The sequence below is a fragment of the Eptatretus burgeri genome, chromosome 10 (assembly GCF_056783735.1).
Source record: "Eptatretus burgeri isolate ZD-2024b chromosome 10, Ebu_testis_v1, whole genome shotgun sequence".
NCBI classification, from domain to species: Eukaryota; Metazoa; Chordata; class Myxini; order Myxiniformes; family Myxinidae; genus Eptatretus; species Eptatretus burgeri.
This window is the reverse complement of record NC_140970.1, coordinates 51,119,698-51,143,697: the sequence shown is the minus strand read 5'-3', so window position 1 is coordinate 51,143,697 and position 24,000 is coordinate 51,119,698. Positions and strand designations below refer to the sequence as shown.

General features: G+C 41.8%; 1 protein-coding gene across 11 annotated transcripts in view; it reads left to right on the top strand.

Moving 5' to 3' along the window:
• Positions 1-24,000, top strand: part of HUWE1 (HECT, UBA and WWE domain containing E3 ubiquitin protein ligase 1) — a 428,879-nt gene that overhangs the window by 294,565 nt on the left and 110,314 nt on the right. For all 11 annotated transcript variants that reach the window (XM_085898286.1, XM_085898280.1, XM_085898284.1 and 8 more), the window contains 3 exons: positions 169-287; positions 2,233-2,522; positions 7,830-8,118. In XM_085898286.1, coding sequence (XP_085754412.1) covers positions 169-287; positions 2,233-2,522; positions 7,830-8,118 — 698 coding nt within the window. The remainder of the gene's footprint in view (positions 1-168; positions 288-2,232; positions 2,523-7,829; positions 8,119-24,000) is intronic.

The following is a 24,000-nucleotide window of genomic DNA, read 5'->3' as shown; positions in this document are numbered from 1 at the left end:
TCTGCTTTGTGTTTGAAGACAGCTGGGAACATCATGGCAAACTGTGTCCATTAGTTCATTAAAATGCGATTATGGGTTTTGTATGTGTATTGTTTGCACATGTTGGGATTTTGCAAAGAATTCCATTTTCTGCCTTTGGTGACAGCAGGCTTGTTTTTTTTTTTACAGCGTTTTCTACCCTGCAGTGGCAGAGGGTCAGTCGAATATCGAGTTGAAGGATGGAACTGATGTTGAGGACCCACAAGATACCCTTCCATCACCTGGGCATGGTGAAGATCCTTTGGCAGGTCAGAACTTTGCTGTGAACCTTTACCAAACAAGAGAGTTTTGTGGTGTGGTGTTTTTCGATACATTTTATCACAATGCCTGTCACTTTGACAGTTTTGTAGTTGTAATATATGGTTTCTGAGTGCTTTTTTGTTACCATAGTTGAGGCTCATGGAAGAGCAAGTAAGTACAGTGAATGGATCAGGATGTAACCAGACAAAAACAGGAAGCAAAAAGCACAAATGCATGGAGTGGACAAAATGGATACAGAAGGAAACTCCAATGAGTGAAAACTGGAAAAATGGGAGGCAGAGGGATTTGGGTGGGGTTAACGAGAGTAGAAAAGATAATGGTTTTGGATTGAAGACAGTCCTTGATGATTGTGAGCATCTGTCTTGAAGACCTGGAGGGAAGAATGAGATTGAAGAGAATTTGGAATTTGATTTCACAGGTGGAAAAAAAGAAGAAGAAGAAAAAAGGAGAAGCAAATGAGTGGAAGTGAGCAGTGATTCTAGATTTAGGTAGTTTCATCAGAGGGGGGTTGATGGTGGACTTTGTGAGCCCTGCAGAAACCTGGGGTGGAGGGGTGGGGGAGGGCTGGACAATGCATGGAAAGAGCAGAGGGTACAAGACCAGAAAGGAGGCAGTCAAAGTCAGAGAGACCACCGACCTGTCTGAGATGGTGAAGTGATAGACCCACAGACTCGGCTTCAGCATGGAGAATTCCAATGATCTTGAAGGCCTTGGTTTCCAAGGCATCGAGCTGAACAACATGAGGTAGGGGAGCCAGCCAAGATTGGAGATCAAAATTGGACTGCGTCAAGCTGTGGGTGAATGCCTTGTTGGTTGATGGGAGTTCAGGTGTGTCAAGGAAGGGCTTTGTATAATGGAGGATGTCCAGTCGGCATCGGCGGCTGGCTTTGGAGGTCATTTTTGAATTCTGGTTTTGTTTATCATTGTTGGGGTGTGAAGATTGAAACGTCTCAGATATTTGTAGAAACTGCTCCAGATGATGAACATTTACTTCACTTAAACAAGAGCCATCGTCAATGATGAAGTCACCACACTTTGCCCCTGTTGGACTTCATGAAGATGCACTTCGCAGCATTTGTACAAGTTTTGGCTTTTGAGGACTATTTTTTGAGTAATATGTTTCGCATGATGCAAATACGTGATCAATTTAATTTACTGTTTTTTTTTTTTGGGCGGGGGGAGGGGGCAATTGCTTTGGCCAACGCAGAATGCATTGCTTTCATTCATATATCTTCCTTTTTACGCCTCCACCAACGAAGTTGCCAGAGGCATTGTTTTTGGGTGGTGCGTCTGTCCGTCCGTTGTCGGTTTTTGTTGCCGTGATAACTTAAGAGCGTCTGAAAGGATCAAAGTCAAACTTGGTACAGTATGTATAATGATGCAAATATGAACGGATTTGATTACGGGGCAAGAGGTCGAAGTCAGATTTTCCTTTTCACCTTCCTATTCCTTCCACCTTCCTATTCAGTTTGTCATTTATTTTATTCCTTTGTAAAGTTTACAATGGATAAAATTGTTAAAACGAAATAGGCTTGCATGCATTAGTAAGTTTAGAGCAGTCACTTCACTACAATTTTTGTGATGGATTATGGAATGGAAATAAATGCATTTTGTTCATCTTGGGGCAATCATATTAAAATAAAGTGCAGGTCAATCAATATTTTATCCACAGCCATTAAAAATATATTTGTAATTACAGATGGATTCCATGTGACATTTCCGTGAGTCCGTGAGTCTATGCTTTTTCATTGCTGAATGTCAAGCAAGGAATCAGCACTGATGTTTTTTTTAAGCTTTGGAGACTTACTTTGAAAATTTTTGGGGGGAATGGGTTTTTCTTCTTGTTAAGGTTGTAATTGTCTCAATTAGCTCTTCCAGGAGCCCTAATATTTGTTTTGGAAATTACATAGTCCTTACTTTTTTTTGTTTCAGGAATCAGCCTTCCAGAGGGAGTGGATCCTTCTTTCTTGGCTGCACTTCCAGAGGATATCAGACAAGAGGTTCTGCAGAACCAACTTGGCATTCGTCCACCAGCACGTTTACCCGGCAATGCAGGAACAAGTGGTGCCTCAGCAGCAGCTGCCACTGTTGCTGCTGCAGCTGCGGCTGCAGCAGCGGCAGCAGCGGCGGCAGCAGCAGCAGCATCTGTAGCAACTCCACAGAGTGTCACAGAGGTTAATCCTGAGTTCCTAGCTGCTCTACCTCCATCTATCCAAGAAGAGGTGAGTGAATGTGTTGTCATCTTTGGGTTGGACGTCACACTTTTGCAAGTGTGTGATACTCTTCTGTACTTATGCAGAAATCCGTATTCTTGTATTGACCTATCCAGAAGCTTCCGTGTTTTCCTCTTCAGGAAAAATGGCATAGTTATGGGGAATTGGAGCGTTATCGTAAATTAGGTTTCATTTCTTAACCCATTTTATCTGGATGGGGTGAACGGCCACCACTCCTGTGTTCAGGGCTAAGCGCATGTAAGTGGTCACAAAGACTACTACTGGTCATGAAATTTGGTTCATTGCACAGACAGTGTTCCATAGGACCTTAAAATATGTAGGTTCGTGGGTCTATGATGTATATTACTGAATCTACAGGATTTTTATTGAATATACATGCCCAGTATTGGCCTTTTTTCTTGTTTCACCTTAAAATATGACATATATTAGACCATGCAAAAATACAACATATAAAACATTCTATATGAAATTTCTCATCTAATCAAAAGGTACCCACCGTCTGAGAAAATCAGCATTTGTGTCGATCAGTGCACATTTGCATGATATATGCACATTCTGGCATATTTTTATTTTTTCTTGTTTTATTGCCCTTTTAGAGCCTGGGACTATGAAATCCCCTAACAAAATGACTAGTTTATCAATAACTCATATTTAGGTGTCTTAAATTATTCAACTTATTACCAATAATCAATGTAAAAAAAATTGAGATGATCCGAGTGGATACTTAATTACAGCCACTTGACCGAACTTTCCAACCCAAATGTCCGACTGCACGTCACGTTTTAAAAAAAAATGTTTTTATCCTTCTGTGCATCAAATTATTTTCACTAAAATTTATTTACAAATGGGGTACAGTGATATAGATATAATAGTATAAAAAATATTGAAATCATGCATGGCTTTGGTTTAGAGTAATTTTGCATTTTTGTTCTTCTGCACATCACACTTTTTTGAATTTGATTTTAAAAATAATTTTATTAATTTAGAAGGCAGTTAAAACAGTTTTGGAGAATTTAGAGAGCTTTTTGTTACTTCCAGAATTGATTGAATTGAAAATTTACGTCCAAGAATTTGTTCGATAAATATTCTCTCTTTTAGTGCTTTTCAGCATCTGAATGAATCGAGTGAATCGAGCAGTAATAAAAAATAGGTATGTATTACTTCTTAATAATCCCAGAAATTGGTATTATGATGATTATATTAGTTGCTTGAATAAGTTACATAATATGACCTTCATTTATTTTGCCAAAATAGAAAAATTATTTTGGTAATTTTCTACCAATTCAGGGACATATCCACACCCATTTAGGGTAGACTAACTAGTCTCTCGTGACCAAGTCCGAGAGACTGATACTAGGCAGTTGAGGGAAGCCGAAAAAAATGTAAAGTCCATTTTCATACCTTTAGATGTGTCTAATTTGACTCTTATAAACGATTAAAAGTGACAAATTAAAATATTTTTTATTTTGGGAATCAGAACGCCGGAAACTGGCCGGAAAGTCGGATAAATTATGTTACTTCCGGGTTTTGACGTCATACTTCCGGGTTAAAATGGATGCCGAAAATAAATCGCCGAGATTCAAAATCTACCTAATTTTCGGCTTCTGAGAAACCATTGACTAATAAAAAGTGGACTTATAGGAAGTTCATCCACAGGATATTGTATAGACCTTCATTTGAAGATCCAGGAGCGACAAACTCCCTGTGTATTTTACAGGTAAAATCGGCCGTCGGCAAATTTGTCGTCGGATTTGTAAAAGCTATGCAACAAAACAGTGTACAAAACAGAAAATCGCCAGGGCAGTGTCAGGCTCTGGACAGGTAGGCACACGAAATTAAATAAAACTGCTTACAATGCAATCTCCACACACCAAAACGGTTTAATACGTATTATACATTCAGTAACTAGCTAATGTTCCAAATTTTCCTTTCCGTTGCTATGGCAACAGGACCGAAATGAAGCAACATCAATATCAGTCATTGTTATATGTAAAATATTTTGTGTGTTATCTCATGAAAGTAGCACACCAGCTTGCCAACTTTTGTTTATGTAAGCTTCCAAACATTGTCCACAAAAGACAATTAGGGTCTAAACTCTAAAAGATAGCCTGACCCGTTCTGCCCAATTTTGACCCAGTTTCTGGACAGACAAATAACTTATCGCAATAGCAGCCTCTGCCGTCTCGTATAATGTTGATATGAAAACTCAATGCAAAACATGGTAATTGACAGTTTTAAGAACTGAGCTTGCGTTGAAAACCTCCGGTTTGAAAATTTTATGAAAAAAAATGTCAAAATTCGGTAATTTCATTGAAAACTCGCAAAACCATCAGAATAGGTACCCCTTCTTCAAAGTATCATATTTCGGTATATATATATATATATATATATATATATATATATATATATATATATATATATATATATATATATATATATATATATATATATATATATATATATATATGAAGACCACAAGGGGAAAACCAGAGATGTCACTTTTTATTAATTTCAGGGTTATTGCACCTGCCAATAGTTGGCAACATTAGGTTTCCTCTCACAATATTACTTTAACAAATAACCAGGGGTGTCACATAATTTATATGGTATAAATATAATGAACATAGCCTTGCAATGAAAAAACAAGTGTTGTCAAAGCTGAACAAGTAGAAACCCAGAGATGTCAGTACTTTACTCCTGGTTATCTCCCTTTCATTCATGTTAACTGTTCCACCATAATATTCAGAGTTGAGAAACTAAAAAATGAAAGTTTGTAAAACTTTCACAGCATAAACTCTGGGCACTACAATAGCCTATTTGGTTATATCATGGATCTATTATTTTTGATCACAGGTTTTGTGTTCTGCAAAGTATTACAATTAAAGTTTTCACTCAGATAAGATTGGCTTTCTGCATCATTCATGTTAACTGTTCCATCATAATATTCAGAGTTGAGAAACTAAGTTATAAAAGGTTGTAAAACTATCACAGCATTAACTCTGAGCACTACAATGGCCTATTTGGTTATATGATGGGCTCCGTAGTTGGTGCATATCGTGGTTCAAGTCTGGTCAAACCTTTATTGTGACTTTTATGGGACCCACGCCGTGGCTTAATGGTTAGCGCGTCTGAGTACCCATCCTCATTCGATGTACCCACCGCCCAATCAACCCGCTTAGTTATATGAGGGAGTCACATGTGATGACTTCGGCTATCGCGGGGGTGGTTTATCCTTGGTTTTCTCCCGGTTTTCCATCATATTAAGTAGTATGGAGTAAGAAATGGAGAATCCATCGTCATATAAGTGAAATACCCTTGAGTATGGCATTGAACATCAATCAAACAAAAAACAATGACCGTTTAATGTTGAAAAAAAAAAAATCTGTGATCACCAAAGTCATGTAATGCATGCTAATAACCAACAAGCATGAATTTGCTACACATCCTGGGTTTAAATTGCATGGCAATTATTAAACAAGAGAATAACCAGTGATGTCAGTTTGCAACATTGATTCGTTCTTTGCTCTTAAATTAAATAACACAGAAGCTTGGCAAATGCTACATGCTTAATTTGATCGGCCAATGATCACTTTTCCTTTTACTGGAAAAGAAATCTATATGACAGTTATTAAACAGTCCACCAAAGTCTTGAAACTTTGTTTTTCAGTTTCTTCAAAATTGACTTATCCTGACATCTCTGGTTTTCCCCTTGTGGTCTTCATATATGTAATTAAGCTATACGTTTTTTTGTTCTGAACTCAGTTAGACTTACACTTTCAGGAAAATGTAGTGAGAAGGCAATGGAACAAACTTCATTTTTTGACATTTTTGAAACAGTGGTGACATTTTGACATGAAAATGAAAACATTTTGACATAAAAACATTTTTGAAACAAACACTTACATGCGCTTAGCCTCAGACACTTGATTACCACGAGGACGGAAATTGTTCCGACAGCAGTTTATTGCATATTTTAAAGTTAGCTCGGTATGGGAGCTTGCCCAGTTACCTTGTCAGCCTTCCTGAGGAATGTCTCTGCAAATACTATTGGGCCATGGGAGTAGTGTCCATTGTATGATTTTAACCGCATTCCTCCCCAACCGTAAACTTCATGGAAAATACTGACGTTCCTTCTTCACATCACGTGAAGTAAAGACATTCCTCTTAAGCGGGTCACTCTTTATATGGAATATGCTGCGTCAGTAAGCATGTGACTCAATCGTGAGAGGGTTCTGGAAGATCTGTATTACCTCTGTCCATTATGCATTGTGGGGAATGAATCTATGGATTTTGGTCTCCTTTACAGTATGTTGCACAATTCATTGGATTACCTTTGTAATTTGGACTTCCCCCTCGAGCATGAGCACGACCTGGGGCTTGCTAACTTAAGAGGTTCTCTCTGCTTGCAATGTTTGGTAATATGCATCGAATAAGACTGTTATGTCTTCCTGAAAGGTATGAATTGCAATTCATGAGATCATCTCAAGATAATTATATGTGCCCCCTTGTGTGCTTTTACAATCATTTCACCATTCACCAAAAATAATATACAACATGATATTTCAAATAACTTGTGGACAAGTTTAGAAAATTATGTAGATGAGTTGGTTAGGTGATGAGAGCAAGCCGATATTAATTTTGGTTCAGGTCCAGATCCAGATCCTGCCCATCAGTGGGATACAAAACGTAAACTGTTCTGCCTGGCGGATGTATGTGCTCTACCGCATGCCGTTGTCCTTGAGTACGAGTCTGTTTTCGGGCCTTTTTGAATATGATATGCAACTGTTCAGATCACCTCACTGTCATTAGATCTGGTCACCGGTGTGTGTGTGAGAACATCGTTGGCTGGCTAAATTGTAATGTTCAATCCCCCGGAAGTACAGTCATCCGAATATTGATCCCTGACGCAGAGCTTAATCACCAACACTCCCCACCCCCTCCCCCACCCAGCTGCTCTGCTTGGATGTGCTATCAAAAGGTTTTTCTGTCTGTCTGCGCAAGTGCCCAATAATCTGCACTCTTTTTACATTGTTGAATCTTGTGCAAGGGTAAACCTCTCGCTTCTGATTGTGATGCCTGAATGGCATTTGTACACTCTTAGCAACTCAACCATGCTTAAAAATAGGATGAGTAAGTTGCTTCAAATACTTTTGATTTTCCCTCTGGGAGACATAAAAACGTGTTTGTGCTTTTTTAATATTGTGGAGTGGGCACAACCATTCAAAAGAACCAATAATCCCCCCCCCCTCCAGTGAGATTTCATCAACCTAAGCACCATCCTTTTCCTCTTGGTAGGTGCTGGCTCAGCAGCGAGCTGAGCAGCAACGACGAGAGATGGCTCAAAACCCGAACCCTGAAGCACCGGTAGACCCTGTGACCTTCATCCAGACGCTGCCATCTGCACTACGTCAGAGTGTTCTCGCTGACATGGATGACAGCCTACTGGCCGTCTTGCCACCTGACATTGCAGCTGAAGCACAGACTCTGCGGCGAGAACTTGAGGCCAGGCACCGGCAACTCATGCAAGAACGGTTGTTCAGTCATAGCAACTCGTCAGCCCTATCTGCTATCCTTCGCTCTACTGGTGAGGCTAAAAATTAAGGTTGCATCTGTGACTAAGGCGTGCACAAATTGTGTTTTCATAACTTGTTTCTCCATGTGTTTTTTCTTTTCTTCGTGTTTTAAATATAAGTGCTTAAATTGTATTTGTCTTTAATTTTATACAGGAAGTTTGCCATCAGGTGAAGTGATTTGATTTGTGGTAATGTTTTGTGCAAGTGTCGAATATTGTCCAATTATGCAAAAAATGGGCTTGTTCGAGTGCAGAAAATGAGCTGTAAGCTGATTTAAATGCAGCCAATCAATATTTGAATTGTTTTCTTTTAGATGGTGGCTCTGGTGGTTTTACATCGATGTCACTAAACATGACTTGCCTGCTTGTATCCTGCTTGGAATATTATTTATATAATCACTTCAAATGTTGTCTTGTTCATTTGATCTCCAAAAGAATATTAAAAAGTGGTGATAAGGCACTTTAGTTTCAGGAAACCACTAAGTGCTTTGCTTCTGATTCATGGTGGTTCCAGTTGAAGCAATGTTGTATACTGATATTACAGTGTACTGATATTGACCAGTATTTTTCTAAGAAATGCAGCTTCTATCTTCAATTCATTATCCTGAATTTGGCCTTAGTTGTGGATCTTTTTTTTGTTGGGGTTGTGGGGGGAGGGGTGCATTTGTTTCCTCCAGCACTTTAGTTTTCAGGAGACCACTTAGTGCTTTGCTTCTGAATCAGGGTGGTTGTTCCAGCTGAAGCATTGTGTACTGATATTGGCCAATATTTTCTGAGAAATGCAGCTGCCATCTTCAATTCATTTTCCTGAACTTGGTCTTTGTTGTGGTTTTTTTTGGGGGGGGGTGGGGGGGGAGGTGGGTTTAACTTGTGCCCTCCTTCATTGCTTACAATGCTAGTACTGCAGCTGTTAGCGTTTTAGCTTTGAGAAAAAAATTTTGGAACTTATTTTGCTGATTTATCGGCACTCGCAGAGTACGTGCCCAACAAGCAATCTTGTTCCAGGCGTGCAACATGTTCTTCTGACACATATCTTTATTTGGGTGGTGTATAGTCAACTGACAGCTCTGTATAGGCAAAACAACCCCTGGGCTGCGTGCATGAAGCAAAAACATACCTACTGCTTATGATTCAACCTCCTTTCCCCCCCAAAGACCCCCCTTCTCCCCAGACCACCGACAAAGATAAAAACATCCCCATACATTAATTGGGGTCATGGTGAGTCTATATGCCGGGTGTTGGCTTCAGGGTTATGGTGGTGGGCTTGGGATCCTCGGATCCTGAGTTGAAATCCCTCTCAGCTGTTGAATTAATATCAGTTGGGGTTGACGCTGCCTGTCATCCTTCTGAGGTCGGCAAAATGACTGCCAGCTTGCTGGTATTCTGTCGGAGTGGCGACCCGTCCAGGATTGTGCCCAATAGCCAAGGAGACTGCTTCAGCAGCACCAACGCTCTGCACAGAGTGTGGTCCCAATGGATTAATGGATGATCCGATGAAGCAAGTCTGGATATATTCAGCCCAGAACTGTCAGAGGAGTAGCACGACAAACAAACATATACACAAACACCGGTCCGTGAATAATTTAATAATAAACCATAAAACGATGAACGATGTCATGGGCAAGTTAATTGATTATTTTTTATTATTTTATTTTATTTTAATCTTTTTTTTTGTATACATTGACTAGGCTCGTATGAGAGCTAACACAGAATGCACAACAAGCGGGGCAGGATAGGGAAGGACAAAACAGTGGGAAATAGAGACATTAGGAGATCTGTGGAAGGGAGAGGGATGGGGCAGGGTACACAGGGTAAACAAGATGGACACTACAGGGACTTTCTTGTCCTTGCACTACAGGGACTTTCAGGAAAGAAAGCAGGGAATTTGAAGGAGGTGGGTTTGGGGTAGATTAACGGGGATAGAAAAGATCCAAGGTTTTGGATGGGGGAAGATAAGAGGTGGTGGTGAACAGTTGTTTTGAATGCCTGGAGGGAAGAATGGGATTGAAGAGAGTGTGGGAGTTTGTTCCAAAGGTGGGGAAAAAGAGGAATGAAAGAGTGAAGGTGAGCAGTGTTTCGTGATTTTGGTAGTTTTACCAGAATGGGGTTGCTGGCGGACCTTGAGCGCCTTGCGGAAATATGGGGGTGACATATCACAGACAGAGCGCAGGGGGGGGGGCAGACCAGAGAGTTGGCGGTAGACGACAGAAAGAACACCGACCTGCCTGTGGTGAGAGTGAGAGACCCAAACTCTGAGCTTCATCGTTCTATGGGCAGTTCCTTGGACTTCATGGTGGAGTTTCTGCGCTGACATGCATTGTAAACTGTGGGACCTTCTACAGAAAGGTGTGTTTCTTTCCAAGTCATGTCCAAACAGTTGAATTGGCTACAGGTGAACTCCAATCAAGTTGTAGAGATATCTCAATGATGATCAAAGGAAATGGGATGAAAATGAGCTCAATTTGGAGTGTCATCGCAAAGGGGTTGAATACTTGTTGACGCAAGACATTTCAGCTTTTCGTTTTGAATTAGTTTGTCGAAATTTCTCAAAACATTTTTTTCACTTTGTCTTTGTGGGGTATTTTGTGTAGATCGGTCACAAACTATTTCAATTTAATCCATTTCAAATTCAGGCTGTAACAACGGGGGTAGAAAAGATGTGGAGGAGCTCCTTATGAGCCATCGGCCATCCATACCTCGTGCCCAACTGTGTCTGTAGACGTCCTCCTGCAGTTGGGTTACTTTTTTTAGGAGGTCGGTTTTTTTAGGCCCTCCGCAGGGCAGCTCACCAGATGATGGGAATGGGGCAAATTCTTTTGGACCCCCACTCTTTCATGATAGGAGGGAAACCACGGGGTAACATTCACGGGTCAGATTGCAGGAGAGTGTGTCAGGGTGGTTCTGAGGTGTCGTCCACCAGACGGCGGTCTCCTTGAGTTAACCTGAGGCGGTCCCTTCCGGTGGGTGCCTGGAATGTCCTATCCCTAAGAGAGGATGATCACGTGTCTCGATTATCTGAAAATCATTGCAGCACTCTGAGTTTTGGAGACCGGATTATGGCGAGTGGTGACACCAACTATTGGTCTGGTCGCTCTGATGGTTACCATGCCCAAGGAGTTGCTGTAGCTCTGCCCAATAAGCTAATTCCAATGGTAATTTAGGTAACACCGGTCATCGAGTGTATTATGAGACTAAGGATTCGTCACTTTTTAGGTGTCATTTCCCTGGTCTCTGTATATGCTCTGACTCAGGTGAGTGATCTCACTGTGCAGGACGCATTCTATGCTACGCTCGAGTCTGTGGTTGATCAGTGCTCCAGGCGAGATACTCTTCTATTATTGGGGGATATCAATGCATCGACTGGAACTGTTAGGGATGGTTGTGTGTCATGTGTTGGTCCCAATGGGTCTGGAACTGTGAACCAGAATAGCACGAAGTTCCTTGACTTTGGAAGACGTCACGGACGTAGGATGGCTGGTTTATGGTTTCAGTGCCCACAGGCTCATCGCTGGACTTGGAAATCCAACGCTGGTGGTGTGGCAAAGGAGATTGACCATGTGCTCATTGATGGTTGCTGGAGGATGATGCAGAATTGCAGGGTCTACCAGAGTGCTCAGTTCCTCAACACTGGCCACCGGCTTGTGAGAGCAACTCTGAAGTTGCACCTTAAATCCAGGAGAATGGTACCATCCCAGCCTTGGCTGGATGTTGGCAAGCTCAAGGATGAAAGGGTCGATGAGTTTGCGAACAGGCTGAGTGGGGATTTGGCGGGGGGTGTTGGTGCTTTGGGGAATTCTGAAGAGATGTGGAGTGCCTTCAAGACCACCATCCTTGATGTTGCCGGTGGATGTCTTGGAACCCACCTCAGTGCGAAGAATAATTTTGTCTCTGACACTGGTTATCATTGACCAGAGTTCCAGGGGCCAGGCTTTCTGGCAGAGCTGAGCTGTTCAGGGAGCTCAGGTGTAAAACTGTACGTGTGCTGAGTGTGGACAAGGAGGCATATGTGCGAGGAATCTATGAGCGGGTAGAGCATCACCTGTGGTCAAGTGATTCTCGTCCTGCATTCGTGCATTGCGTTCCTCCAAGCTTGTCCCTCGGTGTACTGTAGTGAGAGCAGAGGGTGAAAGGCTCTAGACAGAGGAGTCCGAAGTGAAGGCCCGCTGGGCCAGTTACTTTGAGCCGCTTTACCAGGCTGATCCACCAGCTGTTGGGTTGGATTTCAGGGGTGGTGTTATCCCTGTTGCTGACCATCCAATCAACTGTGATCCACCTTCGTTTGTGGAAACACAGGCTGTGGTGAAACGGTTGAAATGGGGTTAAAGCTCCTGGGATCTGTCGCATCCATGCTGAACTCAAGGCTGGTGGAAATGCTGTACTCATGTCGTTGCACGTAGATCTGTGCTCTGCCTGGAACACAGGCATCATCCCAAGTGACTGGAGGATGGGCCTTGTGGTCGCTCTCTGGAAAGGGATGGATGATCGCCAGGACCGCAACAACTACCGAGGGGTGACACTGCTCCCTTTGCGGGCAAGGTCTTTGCTCGGATAATTCTTGATTGGGTTCGCCACCATCTGCTTGAGCACCAGTGCCCAGAGCTGTCAGGCTTTTCACGAAAGAGGTCAACGATTGACCATATCCTTGCTCTTCAGGTCCTCACTGAACGCATACGAGAGTTTCGGCAGGGGCTGCTTGCAGACTTTGTTGATCTCTGCAAATCTTTCGATTCAGTGAATTGGGATTCCCTCCGGAGGATTCTTAGTCTTAGTGGGATGCCACCAAAACTGGTCATTCTGATGTCCGAACTATACTTTGGTACTGAAAGTGTTGTGAGATGTGGTGATACCATCTCCAACTTATTTCCAGTTGTTGCTGGAGTTTGTCAGGTGTGTATGTACTGGCCCCCACACTTTTCAGCACTTGTACGGACTGGATTCTGGGGAGGATATCTGAGAGATCGAGCTGCGCTGCGTAATTTGGGAATGTCAAGATCTCTGACCTTGATTTCGCAGATGATGCAGTTATCTTAACGGGGACTTTGGATATCCTTTTGGGGGCCCTTGAGGTGTTGAATGTGAAGTCGGAGCCACTGGGATTACAGGTTTCCTGGGTCAAAACTAAGATCCAGGCTTTCAATAACATCTTGAATTTTGCTATCTTGTCTGTCTACCTGTTTGTTGTGAGAATGTTGAGGTCACGGAGAGATTCACTTTCCTTGGCAGTGATATTCATGTCTCTGTTGGCTGTGAGCTTGAGATCAATAGATGTCTGTGCAGGAGGACAAAAGTCTGAGTTGAGTTTGTTGAAGCTTCCAGTCTTGCTCTACGGATGTGAGACTTGGACCCTCACCAGGGATCCGAGATGGAGACTTGATTCCTTGGGTACCAGGTCTCTTCAGAGAATCCTTGGCAATCCAACAAACTTTGTGTCCAGCGAGAGGTTGGTGAGAGAGACTCAAATGAGATTTGTTACCTGCATCGTCTGTGAGCGTCAGCTCTGGCTGTATGGACACGTGGCTCGTTTTCCTGATGCTGATCCTGCTTACCAGATTCTGTCAGTGAGGGAGCCTCATGAGTGGAGGAGGCCAATGGGCCGACCACGCGCCTCTTACGTGCAGCAGGTTGATCAGCATCTCAAGGAGATGGGGTAGGTCAGACGGAGGCCCCTGGAGTACCGGCGGAAAGTGGCAGCAGCGAGGTGCTGCTCCGGCGCATGCTCCCATACCTGATCTGACCTAGCTGACCTGATCTGTAACAACAAAATGTGACAAACGTCAAGAGGTGTTAATACCTTCTGAACTCTTTCCATACATACATACATACATACATATACATACATAGTTACGGGTTCATTGGCTGGGTCTTGAGTGGCCTCTTTCAGACCTGCTTTGCGTTCTTTGACCTTGAAGCCGATGAGCCGCAGATATTTTCGGCGGCACAATGAGTTGCTAAACAACCACAGGTGCCAGCTGAAATTACTAATTATGGTGGGGTCCTCGCATCCAAATCCCACGTACTTCCTTGCTGAATTATTTACCCCAGATAAGGGCTGTGCTCTCAACGTTTCCACTATTTTTTTTTGATTTCGGACAGCCGAGCGATTTATCATCGGAAATGTTGGCCTCCGTCTACCTTGGCGAACCAGTGGTGTGAAACTCCTCTTTATCAATTACATTCTACGTCTCACCAATGGAGAAAGAGACAATCGAGCAGGTTTTAAATATCAGGTCTTTGTTGAATCGAGCACGTATTTGCAGGGATATGCAGTGTCACATAAGAAAGATATTAGCTCTTCTGCACGCAAGCCATTTCGACAGTTAACCTTATCACTCCACAACACATAGGTGCCCCATACATTCCAAGAAATTAGATTAAAAAGGGGGATAGACGGAGGGAAGAGAAGTTGGTGGGGTATGGTTTTTTTTTCACCCAGTCCTCACCCGTACATGAGCGGGATGGCTCATGCGTATCGAGTAAGGTGTGGTGAGTGGGGAGGTGCATTGTGGTGTGGTTGCGTGTGGTGCGAGCTCTGAAAATGGTCATCAATGAGGTGTACTCGTATGTGCTGGAAAATGCAAGGGTATATGGTGAGTGTGTGAAAGATGTGAACGAGAGAAATCAGTTCTGTTGGCTTGGTCAACTTGTTGTGCAGTGGAACTCTCGACCTGGCCAGGTACCCTTCTCTCTGAGGTGAACTCTGCGCTTCAGAGCTCACCACTGACTCTGGGTTAGTATTTCTCCTTCACTTGAGGACGCTTGCAGCGCTGGAATGGCATGGTGTGGAGGACGGAGGACGCTTGCAGTGCTGGAATGGGTGTTTGAGAATGTAGTCTGGGCGTGGAGTTGGTTTCCGACGGTATTGTTTCTCACCACACCCTCCCCTCACCCCCCCCCCCCCACTGATATCGATGTATCGGTGGGCTCGTGCAGGTATATCGGCAGAAAAAAATTAAATGTGTATATATATATATATATATATATATATATATATATATATATATATATATATATATATATATATATATATATATACAGTAATCCCTCACGATATCGCGATTCACCTATCGTGCCCCCGGTTCATCGCGGGTTTTCCCTTGGAACCTAACTAATTTTTTCTGCGGAATACCCCGGTATATCGCGGTAATAATATATAAAATATAAATTATTTAAGCAATTAATTATAACGCGTGGCGCTCGACCAGTCACACAATGCACGAGACAAAGTTTCACTTGTGAACTTTGAATATTTTCTACGTTTTTTCTCCAAGCCCTACGATGCCACCCAAATGCCCTGCACCTTCTGAGGCTTCTGGCAAGGAACCAAAGCGCCAGAGGAAGGTGCTGACGCTCTAGGAGAAGGTTAAAGTGCTCGATATATGCTTCGGGAAGGAAAAAGGTTTGCGGTGGTTGGACGAGCACAGCCAAACCGACCAGACCAGACAAGTCGATCTCCGGCGCCTCAAACCCGATTATTGCCAAGCCGACCAGACCAGACGAGTCGATCTCCAGCACCTCGAACCCGATCATTACCAAGCCGACCAGACCAGACGAGTCAATTTATTTTTTTATTTTTTTTGGGAGGCATCCATTCATCGCGGATTTTCACTTCTCTCGGGGGGGTTTGGAACGTAACCCCCGCAATAAACGGGGGATGACTATATATATATATATATATATATATATATATATATATATATATATATATATATATATATATATATATATATATATATATATATATATATATATTTGGGAGGGGGGTTTAAATGCAGGTTCCAAAAATACGATATGGCCCATTACGTACGTATTCATATATGATGTACACATCACTTACGCACTGTAATTTTTCTAAGTATTCCCATGTGGGGCTCCTATCTATCTATAATTCCAGGTGTGTGTGTGTGTGTGTGTGTGTGTGTGTGTGTGTGTGTGTGTGTGTGTGTGTGTGTGTGTGTGTGTGTGTGTGTGTGTGTGTGTGTGTGTGTGTGTGTGTGTGTGTGTGTGTGACCGCTGTTTCTCGACAACCTCTGGTCCGATCTAATTGAAACTTGCCAGGTATATTGCTGGGGACCTGAGGATGTGCCTTTTCAAGGTTTGATATTAATCGGACAAGTGCTTCCCAAGTTATGGCCATTTATTTACCAAACCAATGGGAAGACACGTTGTTGCGTGGGCGTGGCCGATGGGGAAGGGAAGCACAGTCACGTTCCCCATTACGGGTTACAACGTACGGGCTTCCGGAGAGTGATGACTGTGTATTCTAATAATTTCTCGATTTCTTATGCGCATTTATAGATAAACACAATGGCCCAAGTTATGATCGTTTTCATATTAGACGGTGTATAAATTTCGGGAACATCAGAGTGCTGGTATGCTCCGAACCAGGAAGTAAATTTTTTCTCTCTCTTCTCTTCTCTTTTTGTTTTTCTTTGCCACGACATTGCGAAAAGGTAAAATACGTTGGCGCTAATTGAATAATTGGGTATTAAAAATATTGGCCCAAGTTATGATCGTTTTCATATAAGACGGTGTATACATTTCGGGAACATCAGAGTGCTGGTATGCTCCGAACCAGGAAGTAAATTGTTTTCTCTCTCTTCTCTTCTCTTTTTGTTTTTCCTTGCCACGACATTGCGAAAAGTAAAATACGTTGGCGCTAATTGAATAATTGGGTATTAAAAATATTGGCCCAAGTTATGATCGTTTTCATATAAGACGGTGTATACATTTCGGGAACATCAGAGTGCTGGTATGCTCCGAACCAGGAAGTAAATTGTTTTCTCTCTCTTCTCTTCTCTTTTTGTTTTTCCTTGCCACGACATTGCGAAAAGGTAAAATACGTTGGCGCTAATTGAATAATTGGGTATTAAAAATGAATTGCGAATAATCGTTATTGCGAGTAATATCGAACTTCCGGTTCACGCACGTACGGGCACGTGAGAGCGAAGAAACGGCCTGTGTGGTTTATTTATTTATTTATTATTATTATTATTATTTTTTTTTATTTTTTTTTTACGGGCACGTACTAGTTGATTTTAACTTTTGTAAGTGTCCTATTGATTTTAACAAGTTTTCCAACACCAAAAGCTGAGATACAATGCCAGATGGTCACAGAGTCTCCCACGTTTTTAACAGTAGGTTGCAAATATTCCATGTCGATGATGTTCTCCAGGACTGGCATACAAACTGACCTCTCTGAAATCCAAAAAGTTGAAACTTCTATTCACCAGACCAGAGTCACTGATTTCGCTGTTCAGTCACCCAATCACGCAATGATCAGAGTCGCTGTTCGGTTACCCAATCTTGGTATTGCCTTAAAAATTTCAGTCTTTTCACCTGATTCTGTAGTCTCGGCAGTGGTTTCTTTGCTGCAATCTGGCATGGAGACCTACTTGAATCTGCCTTCTGTAGACAATGCTGGACGAGGTGTTGATGTTCAGGCCTGCTCTCATTTGTCAGCTGCTGACTTGATTTTCTTCTTTTGTGTCAGCTGATCAACTTCAAGTGCTTATCTTACCTTGGGGAGGTTCTTCTGGGTCTTCCTGCCCTTTTCTTGTCTTGTTCAGAGACGGTTTCTTTCAGCGTTGCAATGTGTACTTCACATCATTGGAGGAGATCTTCAGCTTTTCTGCTATTTTCTTCATTGTGTGCCCTTCTCACAGAGTTTGGATCTTCAAATGCTGTTTGTAGTCAGGGAGACTATGCAATCCCATGGGATTTTGATGATTACAAGATCCCACCTATATGAATGTGTTAAATAGGTACCAAAGAACATGGAAAACCATGTTGGCAATCTTGAAAGTGTTGCAGAGGGCAGCCATCTTGGATTTCAAAATGGCCACCATTTTATGTCTATATTTGCCCTGATTGTGGATATGAATGTTGAAAATGCTGTTTTTTTTGTTGTAAAATCTACATTTATCAAGACAAACAATTAGTGAAATACACATTTCTTGTGAACAGCTGAAATGCCATTAAAATTTTCAGCCATATTGAGTTTCAAAATGGCCACCTTTATGGCTTATTCTTGAATATATGTATATATTATCATTTCAGTGACAGTGACGCATTTGACATGCTTCATAAGATCACCCCTATAAGAATGTTATATTGGTACCAAAGAACATGAAAAGCCATATTTACAGTTTTCGTGTTGCAGAGGGCAGTCATCTTTCATTTCAAAATTAGTGACAAACAATTAGTGAAATACACATTTCTTGTGAACAGCTGAAATTGTATTCAAAATTTTCAGCTCTATTGAATTTCAAAATGGCCACCTTTACGGCTTATTCTTGAATATATATATATATATATATATATATATATATATATATATATATATATATATATATATATATATATATATATATAATTTCAATGACTGTGACGTGCTTAACATGGTACAAAAGATCACCCCTATCAGCCTATCTGAATATAATATAGGTACCAAAGAACATGAAAAGCCATATTTACAGTTTTAGTGTTGCAGAGGGCAGCCATCTTTCATTTCAAAATGGACGTATTAAGGCCTATTGTTGCAATAAGGCCATGAATGTTCTATGAGGTTAGGTGAAGTTTAGTAGTTGAACATACACTTATCAAGTCAAGGAATGAACATATGAAAATTCAAAATGACCACCAATATGACATCAATATTTCACCCTTTTGAGTCAGTGATACATTGTCCATACTACATGCTCGTTGTGTGGTTGGTTGCCAGAATTTATTGCCTGCTCCAATCCTTGTGGAAGTTACAATAACTCATCTTCACTGTCACTATCCTCCTCTTCATCATCTGAGAGAACTGTGTCTTCTGAGTTGTCACATGATTCTGAGTCCTCACTACAGCTACAAAGATCTGTGCAATTCAATCCATTCCTTCTGCATTTGCAGCGATTACTTGAACATCGTGTCTTTGCATAGGAACATTTCACCAGATCAATTTCTGCTTGCGGAGCAGGCAGCAAGGTTGTCATGACTGGTTTATATCGGCTATCTCCCAAATTCCAACAACATTCCAGCGGTTCTGGCAGGTCTGGATTTGCAATGATGTCATTATTCCAAATCATGGCCTGGTAGTGTGCTCTCAAGATGGCATTACGCAGCGCAGCTTGGGTTGGAGGTAAACCTTCTGATTGAGCTTGCTTCTTCTTGAATAGCCACCACCTTACATCAGCTACATTCAACAGCTCTGTGTTCGGGAGATACAAGTTGCATACAAATGATTCAATTGCAGCAAACAAAGTGTTAGGTAGTTCATCTGTTGTTTCGAGCTGTACAAGGGCATTTACTATCTCATCACTTGGATCAAGTTCCTGCAGTACTTTCCAGAATGTATTCTTTCCTATTCCAGCAAATTTTCCTGTGACATCTGCTCCTGATAGTGCATGAAATCCTGGTAGAGCTGCAGCTTTCCTTGGACCCAAGGCACTGTAGATGGGCTCAAGGGTTATCACCCTATGTTTTTGACCAGCCCCTGTTACAAAGGAAGTATTTGGACATAAACTGGGGTATCGTCTGATGGCAAGTACAAGCACATCGGTGTCTGGTGAAATGGATGTCTGAGAGGGAGCACCATTTACAGAAGCATCAATGGAATGCAGAATGAGTTTGGTATCTGCTTCTTCTTGACTACTTGAGAGGTCAACTACTGCTCTATGTGTAGCTCTTGCCTTATTCCGCCAGGCAACCACAAGGGACTTGCCCATTGTTACATCATGTTGCAGTATCTTTTCAGCCAAATAGGTGGTTAATGCATCTTTCGTTGACACATGGGCAAGCAACTCCTGCATGCTTTGTTTGCCAATTGATGTGGAATCAGTAATATGATACGCCACTGCCCTGTTACCACCCAAACGTCTCTCACGGGTTGAAGCTTTCAGAGATTCTCCAGTGTCATAACGGTCAAACACCAAATGTACCTCGTCGTAGTCACCATACTTCTGCCAGTGGCGTCCAATGAAGTGGTTTGCGAGGTCATGACAGGTTTTGATGCATTCTGGTTTGTCCAATGTTTGTAAATCAGCCATTGCATTGATGACAGCAACACACTTATAGTTGACTCCAGCTTGATCAACTCTTTGGTTATTATTTTCCTGGGGCACTGCTTCAACCTTTGGCAAGTTTTCTAGTATCAACATCAGGTCACTCTTCGATGTGGTGTGAAGGAGCGAACCATCGGCTGCAAACAACGACCTCAGTACTACAGAAAATTAATTGGTACCGACAGCTTGCTTAAGGTCAATATCTCTTGCTTTGGATACTACTAGTAAACGGGCAAACAGTGCCCGATCTTCCTGGAGTTCCACAATTTTGTCTTCACTTTTTTGTCTGAGTTTTCATTGCAATATACAGCATTTTTAAACACCTTGTAGCTGGGCGACAAATGCCGCCTACTGTCCCTGAGTGCAAAATTAAGCGGGCGACAGATGCCGCCTACCGTCCCCAATGGGTTAAGTAGCATGAGCATTTGTAGTTTAGATTGCATCTGTTTTGTGAAATAAGGTTTTTATCATTGTGTAAACTTACATTATATATGTGCTATACATGTTCTCTATATTTATATATTCAACGTAAACAGTGAAGTCATGTAAACTTACCATCAAGTTCGATGTTTGTTGGCTTGTTGAAATAACAATGGGCCAGTAAACGTCTGTCCAATAACATGTGGTGATTGTCAGATAAAGGCAGCCTGTACCCTCAATGTCACCCTCTACAACACGTGTTCACTTACAGATACCCAGTTGCGCCACATTTCAGAACTTGGAAAAGGAAGTCCATTATGAAAAATATAGCCGAGGTAGTAATGTCCAGACCTATGTTTTTGTTGAAAACCTAGAAACGTATGCCCTAAATACAATTAGCCATGAGTGATTTTACGCAATATGTGAAATTGCAAGCCAATCACGGCAGCTATTTTAAATCGGGGGCATACCAAATTGCAATAAATAAGTGTGTGTATTTTGAATTGTTATCTAACATGAAACTTTATTCCTCTTGTATAACCTTAGGTCCTTACTGTGTATTTTTCCATACAAAAAATCCTGAGACAGTTAAAGCTCATATTTTAAATAAAATATGAAATTTGGCAACCATTTTGAAAAACAAAATGGCTGCCATTCATTTATGTACCACTGGCAAATCCAAGTGCGCCTCTTGACAACACATTAAGCATCAAAACAGGATAGAAACCACCAAAGTAAGCTTTGCATGATGTTCAAAAGTTCCGTTAACCCTGTCAGTACCATTGGCAGACTTGTATACATTAACTCTATGGCAGTTGTGAAAGTCAGTCACAAAAGGGTTAAGGTAAAAAAAAAAAAAAAAATTGAAATCCAAGATTGCCGCCATCTGCAACACTTCCAATTTTGCCAACATGGATTTTCTTACTCCTTGGGGCCTAAATAGTCTACCTTGGTAGGTGGCATGTTCTAATCATTTAAATCCCACGGGTCTTTATATCATAACATAGTCCCCCTGACTATTGGTTGAAAGTTTCTTCGTTGGTGCCATTCTGAACCCACTCAGACTTTCAAGCAAGGGACTAAGCTGATGATAACCAATTTCATGTATTCACCAATTTGTAACTTTTATTGTGGTTTCTTGTAATTCCCATTAATTTAACTGTTGTTTATAACTTCAATATTTTGTAATTCTTTTCTGTAAAAAAATCCACAACCTGTTTCTGGCATATTTCATTTGTGGTATGTGAATATTCCCAGCACATAATGATACTAGAATGGCACTTGGGAGAGGACATACCTCTGCTGGGCTGATCGGTTTACATTTTGTATCCCATTGATAGGCCGGGTCTGCATCCGCACCTGAACCAAAATCTAATCAGCTTGTTCTTGTCACTCACCCAACTCATCCACCAGGTTTTGTCATAACCCCTCCATAACATTCAAATCGAGGTTCTCAATGTCAGACGTGAGGTTCGAGTCATTTCTCTGGACATATCTCGAGCTTTTGATACAGTTTGGCATCCTAACCTGCTGTCCAAACTGCCATAGAATCCAAGGCCAACTCCACTCTTGGATTACTGACTTCTTCCACTCTCGTAGCCAACGTGTGGCTCTCAATGGAGCCCTTTCTTCTCCTCTCCCTTTCAAAGCTGTAGTACCACAAGGTAGTGTTCTCAGCCCCTATATTATTCCTAATCTTCTTCAATGATCTCACTGACTCTTGAAAATACGCTTTATCTCTTTACTGATGACTCCACTCTCTGTCGTGACATCTCTCATCCTTGTGACAGACGGGCAGCAGCCTCTTTCCTCTCCTCGGACCTTGACAAATTCACAAACTGGTCAACCACTTGGAATATGTCTCAATCCTGAGAAATCACACATACTCTCTCGTACTGAAAGGACCTTACCGCAAACCCTTCCGTCTACTTTCTCAACAACCTTCTCAAAGAGGTTCACTCACTCAAACTCTTGGGTCTCACTCTCAGCCATGATCTATTTTGGGAAAGCCAAATTTCAAAATTGGCCTCCAATGCCAGACACAAACTCGGCATCTTCCGTTGTGCAAAGTCCTTCTTTGGCACACCTGAGTTCCTATCCACCTACAAAGCCTTTGTTTGCAGCTCGATGGAGTCCTGCTCTCCCCTTTGGCTTAGCTCCCCTGCCTCACATCTTGATCAGCTTGATGCCATGGAAATTAAGGCCTTCAATGTCATTGGAATATCTTGCAATGAAGCAGAGTTGATGGGCCTACCACTTTGCCATTGCCATCAGGTCAGTGGTAGGTCTTCTTCTGCCTCCATCCTTAACCCTCTGCCCTCTCTGTGCTTTATCACCTCCACCCACCCCCCAGATATCTGCAGGATGTCTGCAGTCCACCAGCAACCCCTCCTCGTGAAACAGTCGAAATCCAGAATCACTGCTCACTTCCACTCATTTATTCCTCTTTATTTCCTGCCTGTGCTTCCACCTTCTATACTCTCTTCAATCTCATTCTTCCCTCCAGGTCTTTAATACAGCTGTTCGCCACCATCTCAATTCATCTCACATCCATAATCATGATCTTTTCTACACCCATTAAACAACCCTGTACTCCTCCCAAAATTTTGTAAATGTATCCACATTGTCCACCCTTTGCATTCTACCTTACCCCTCGTCGTTACCTGCATACCATGTTTGTCCATCTCCATGTGTCTTTGTCCCTTTGTCCCATCTTTGTCCCTCCGCCCTGCTGTTGGTGTTCCCCTTTCTACTGCTGTTCCTTTTGTTGTGTTGTGTCCTGATCTTGTTCTGTGTCATAGCTCTTCCACCAGCTGAGAGCATGTATTTAAACAAAAAATAAAAACGTTTTGAAATCGTGCTTGGCTCCATCTCTCAATGGTGAAGAATCACGTCAAAAATAAAAAAAAATAATTAAAAACAATCTTATCAGGATCCAGATCATCACCAAATTCTGATCAATTCATTATTGTCACAAACCCAGCCTGCAGCTGCCATCTGGGTTGGACCGAATTGGTTCATCACTCTTCTCCGCTTGCTCACTCATCTCACTGGTTTGCTTCCTTACTCGCTTGCTTGCTTTTAGTGGTTTTCCACATCAGGATAAATGACCAGTTTATATACAGTCGTAGCCAGAAATATTGGCACCCTTGCACTTTTTTCAAAGAATGCACCACTTCCTCCAGAAAATTGTTGAAATGAAAAAATATTTTGGAATCCACATATATATTTCTTTGGTTTGCAGTGAAACAAAACAAAACAAAAAGCTGAAAAAATGAAGAAATCTTAGCTTACTCCTCACAGAAATCCTAAAATGTCCTGGACAATATGATTGGCACCTTTTCGAAGTTGTTCGACTTAATTAGATTTCAAGCAGGTGATTCTCCTTTACTTTTGAATTGAACTCACCTGTGGTGAGTTGCAGGTGCTT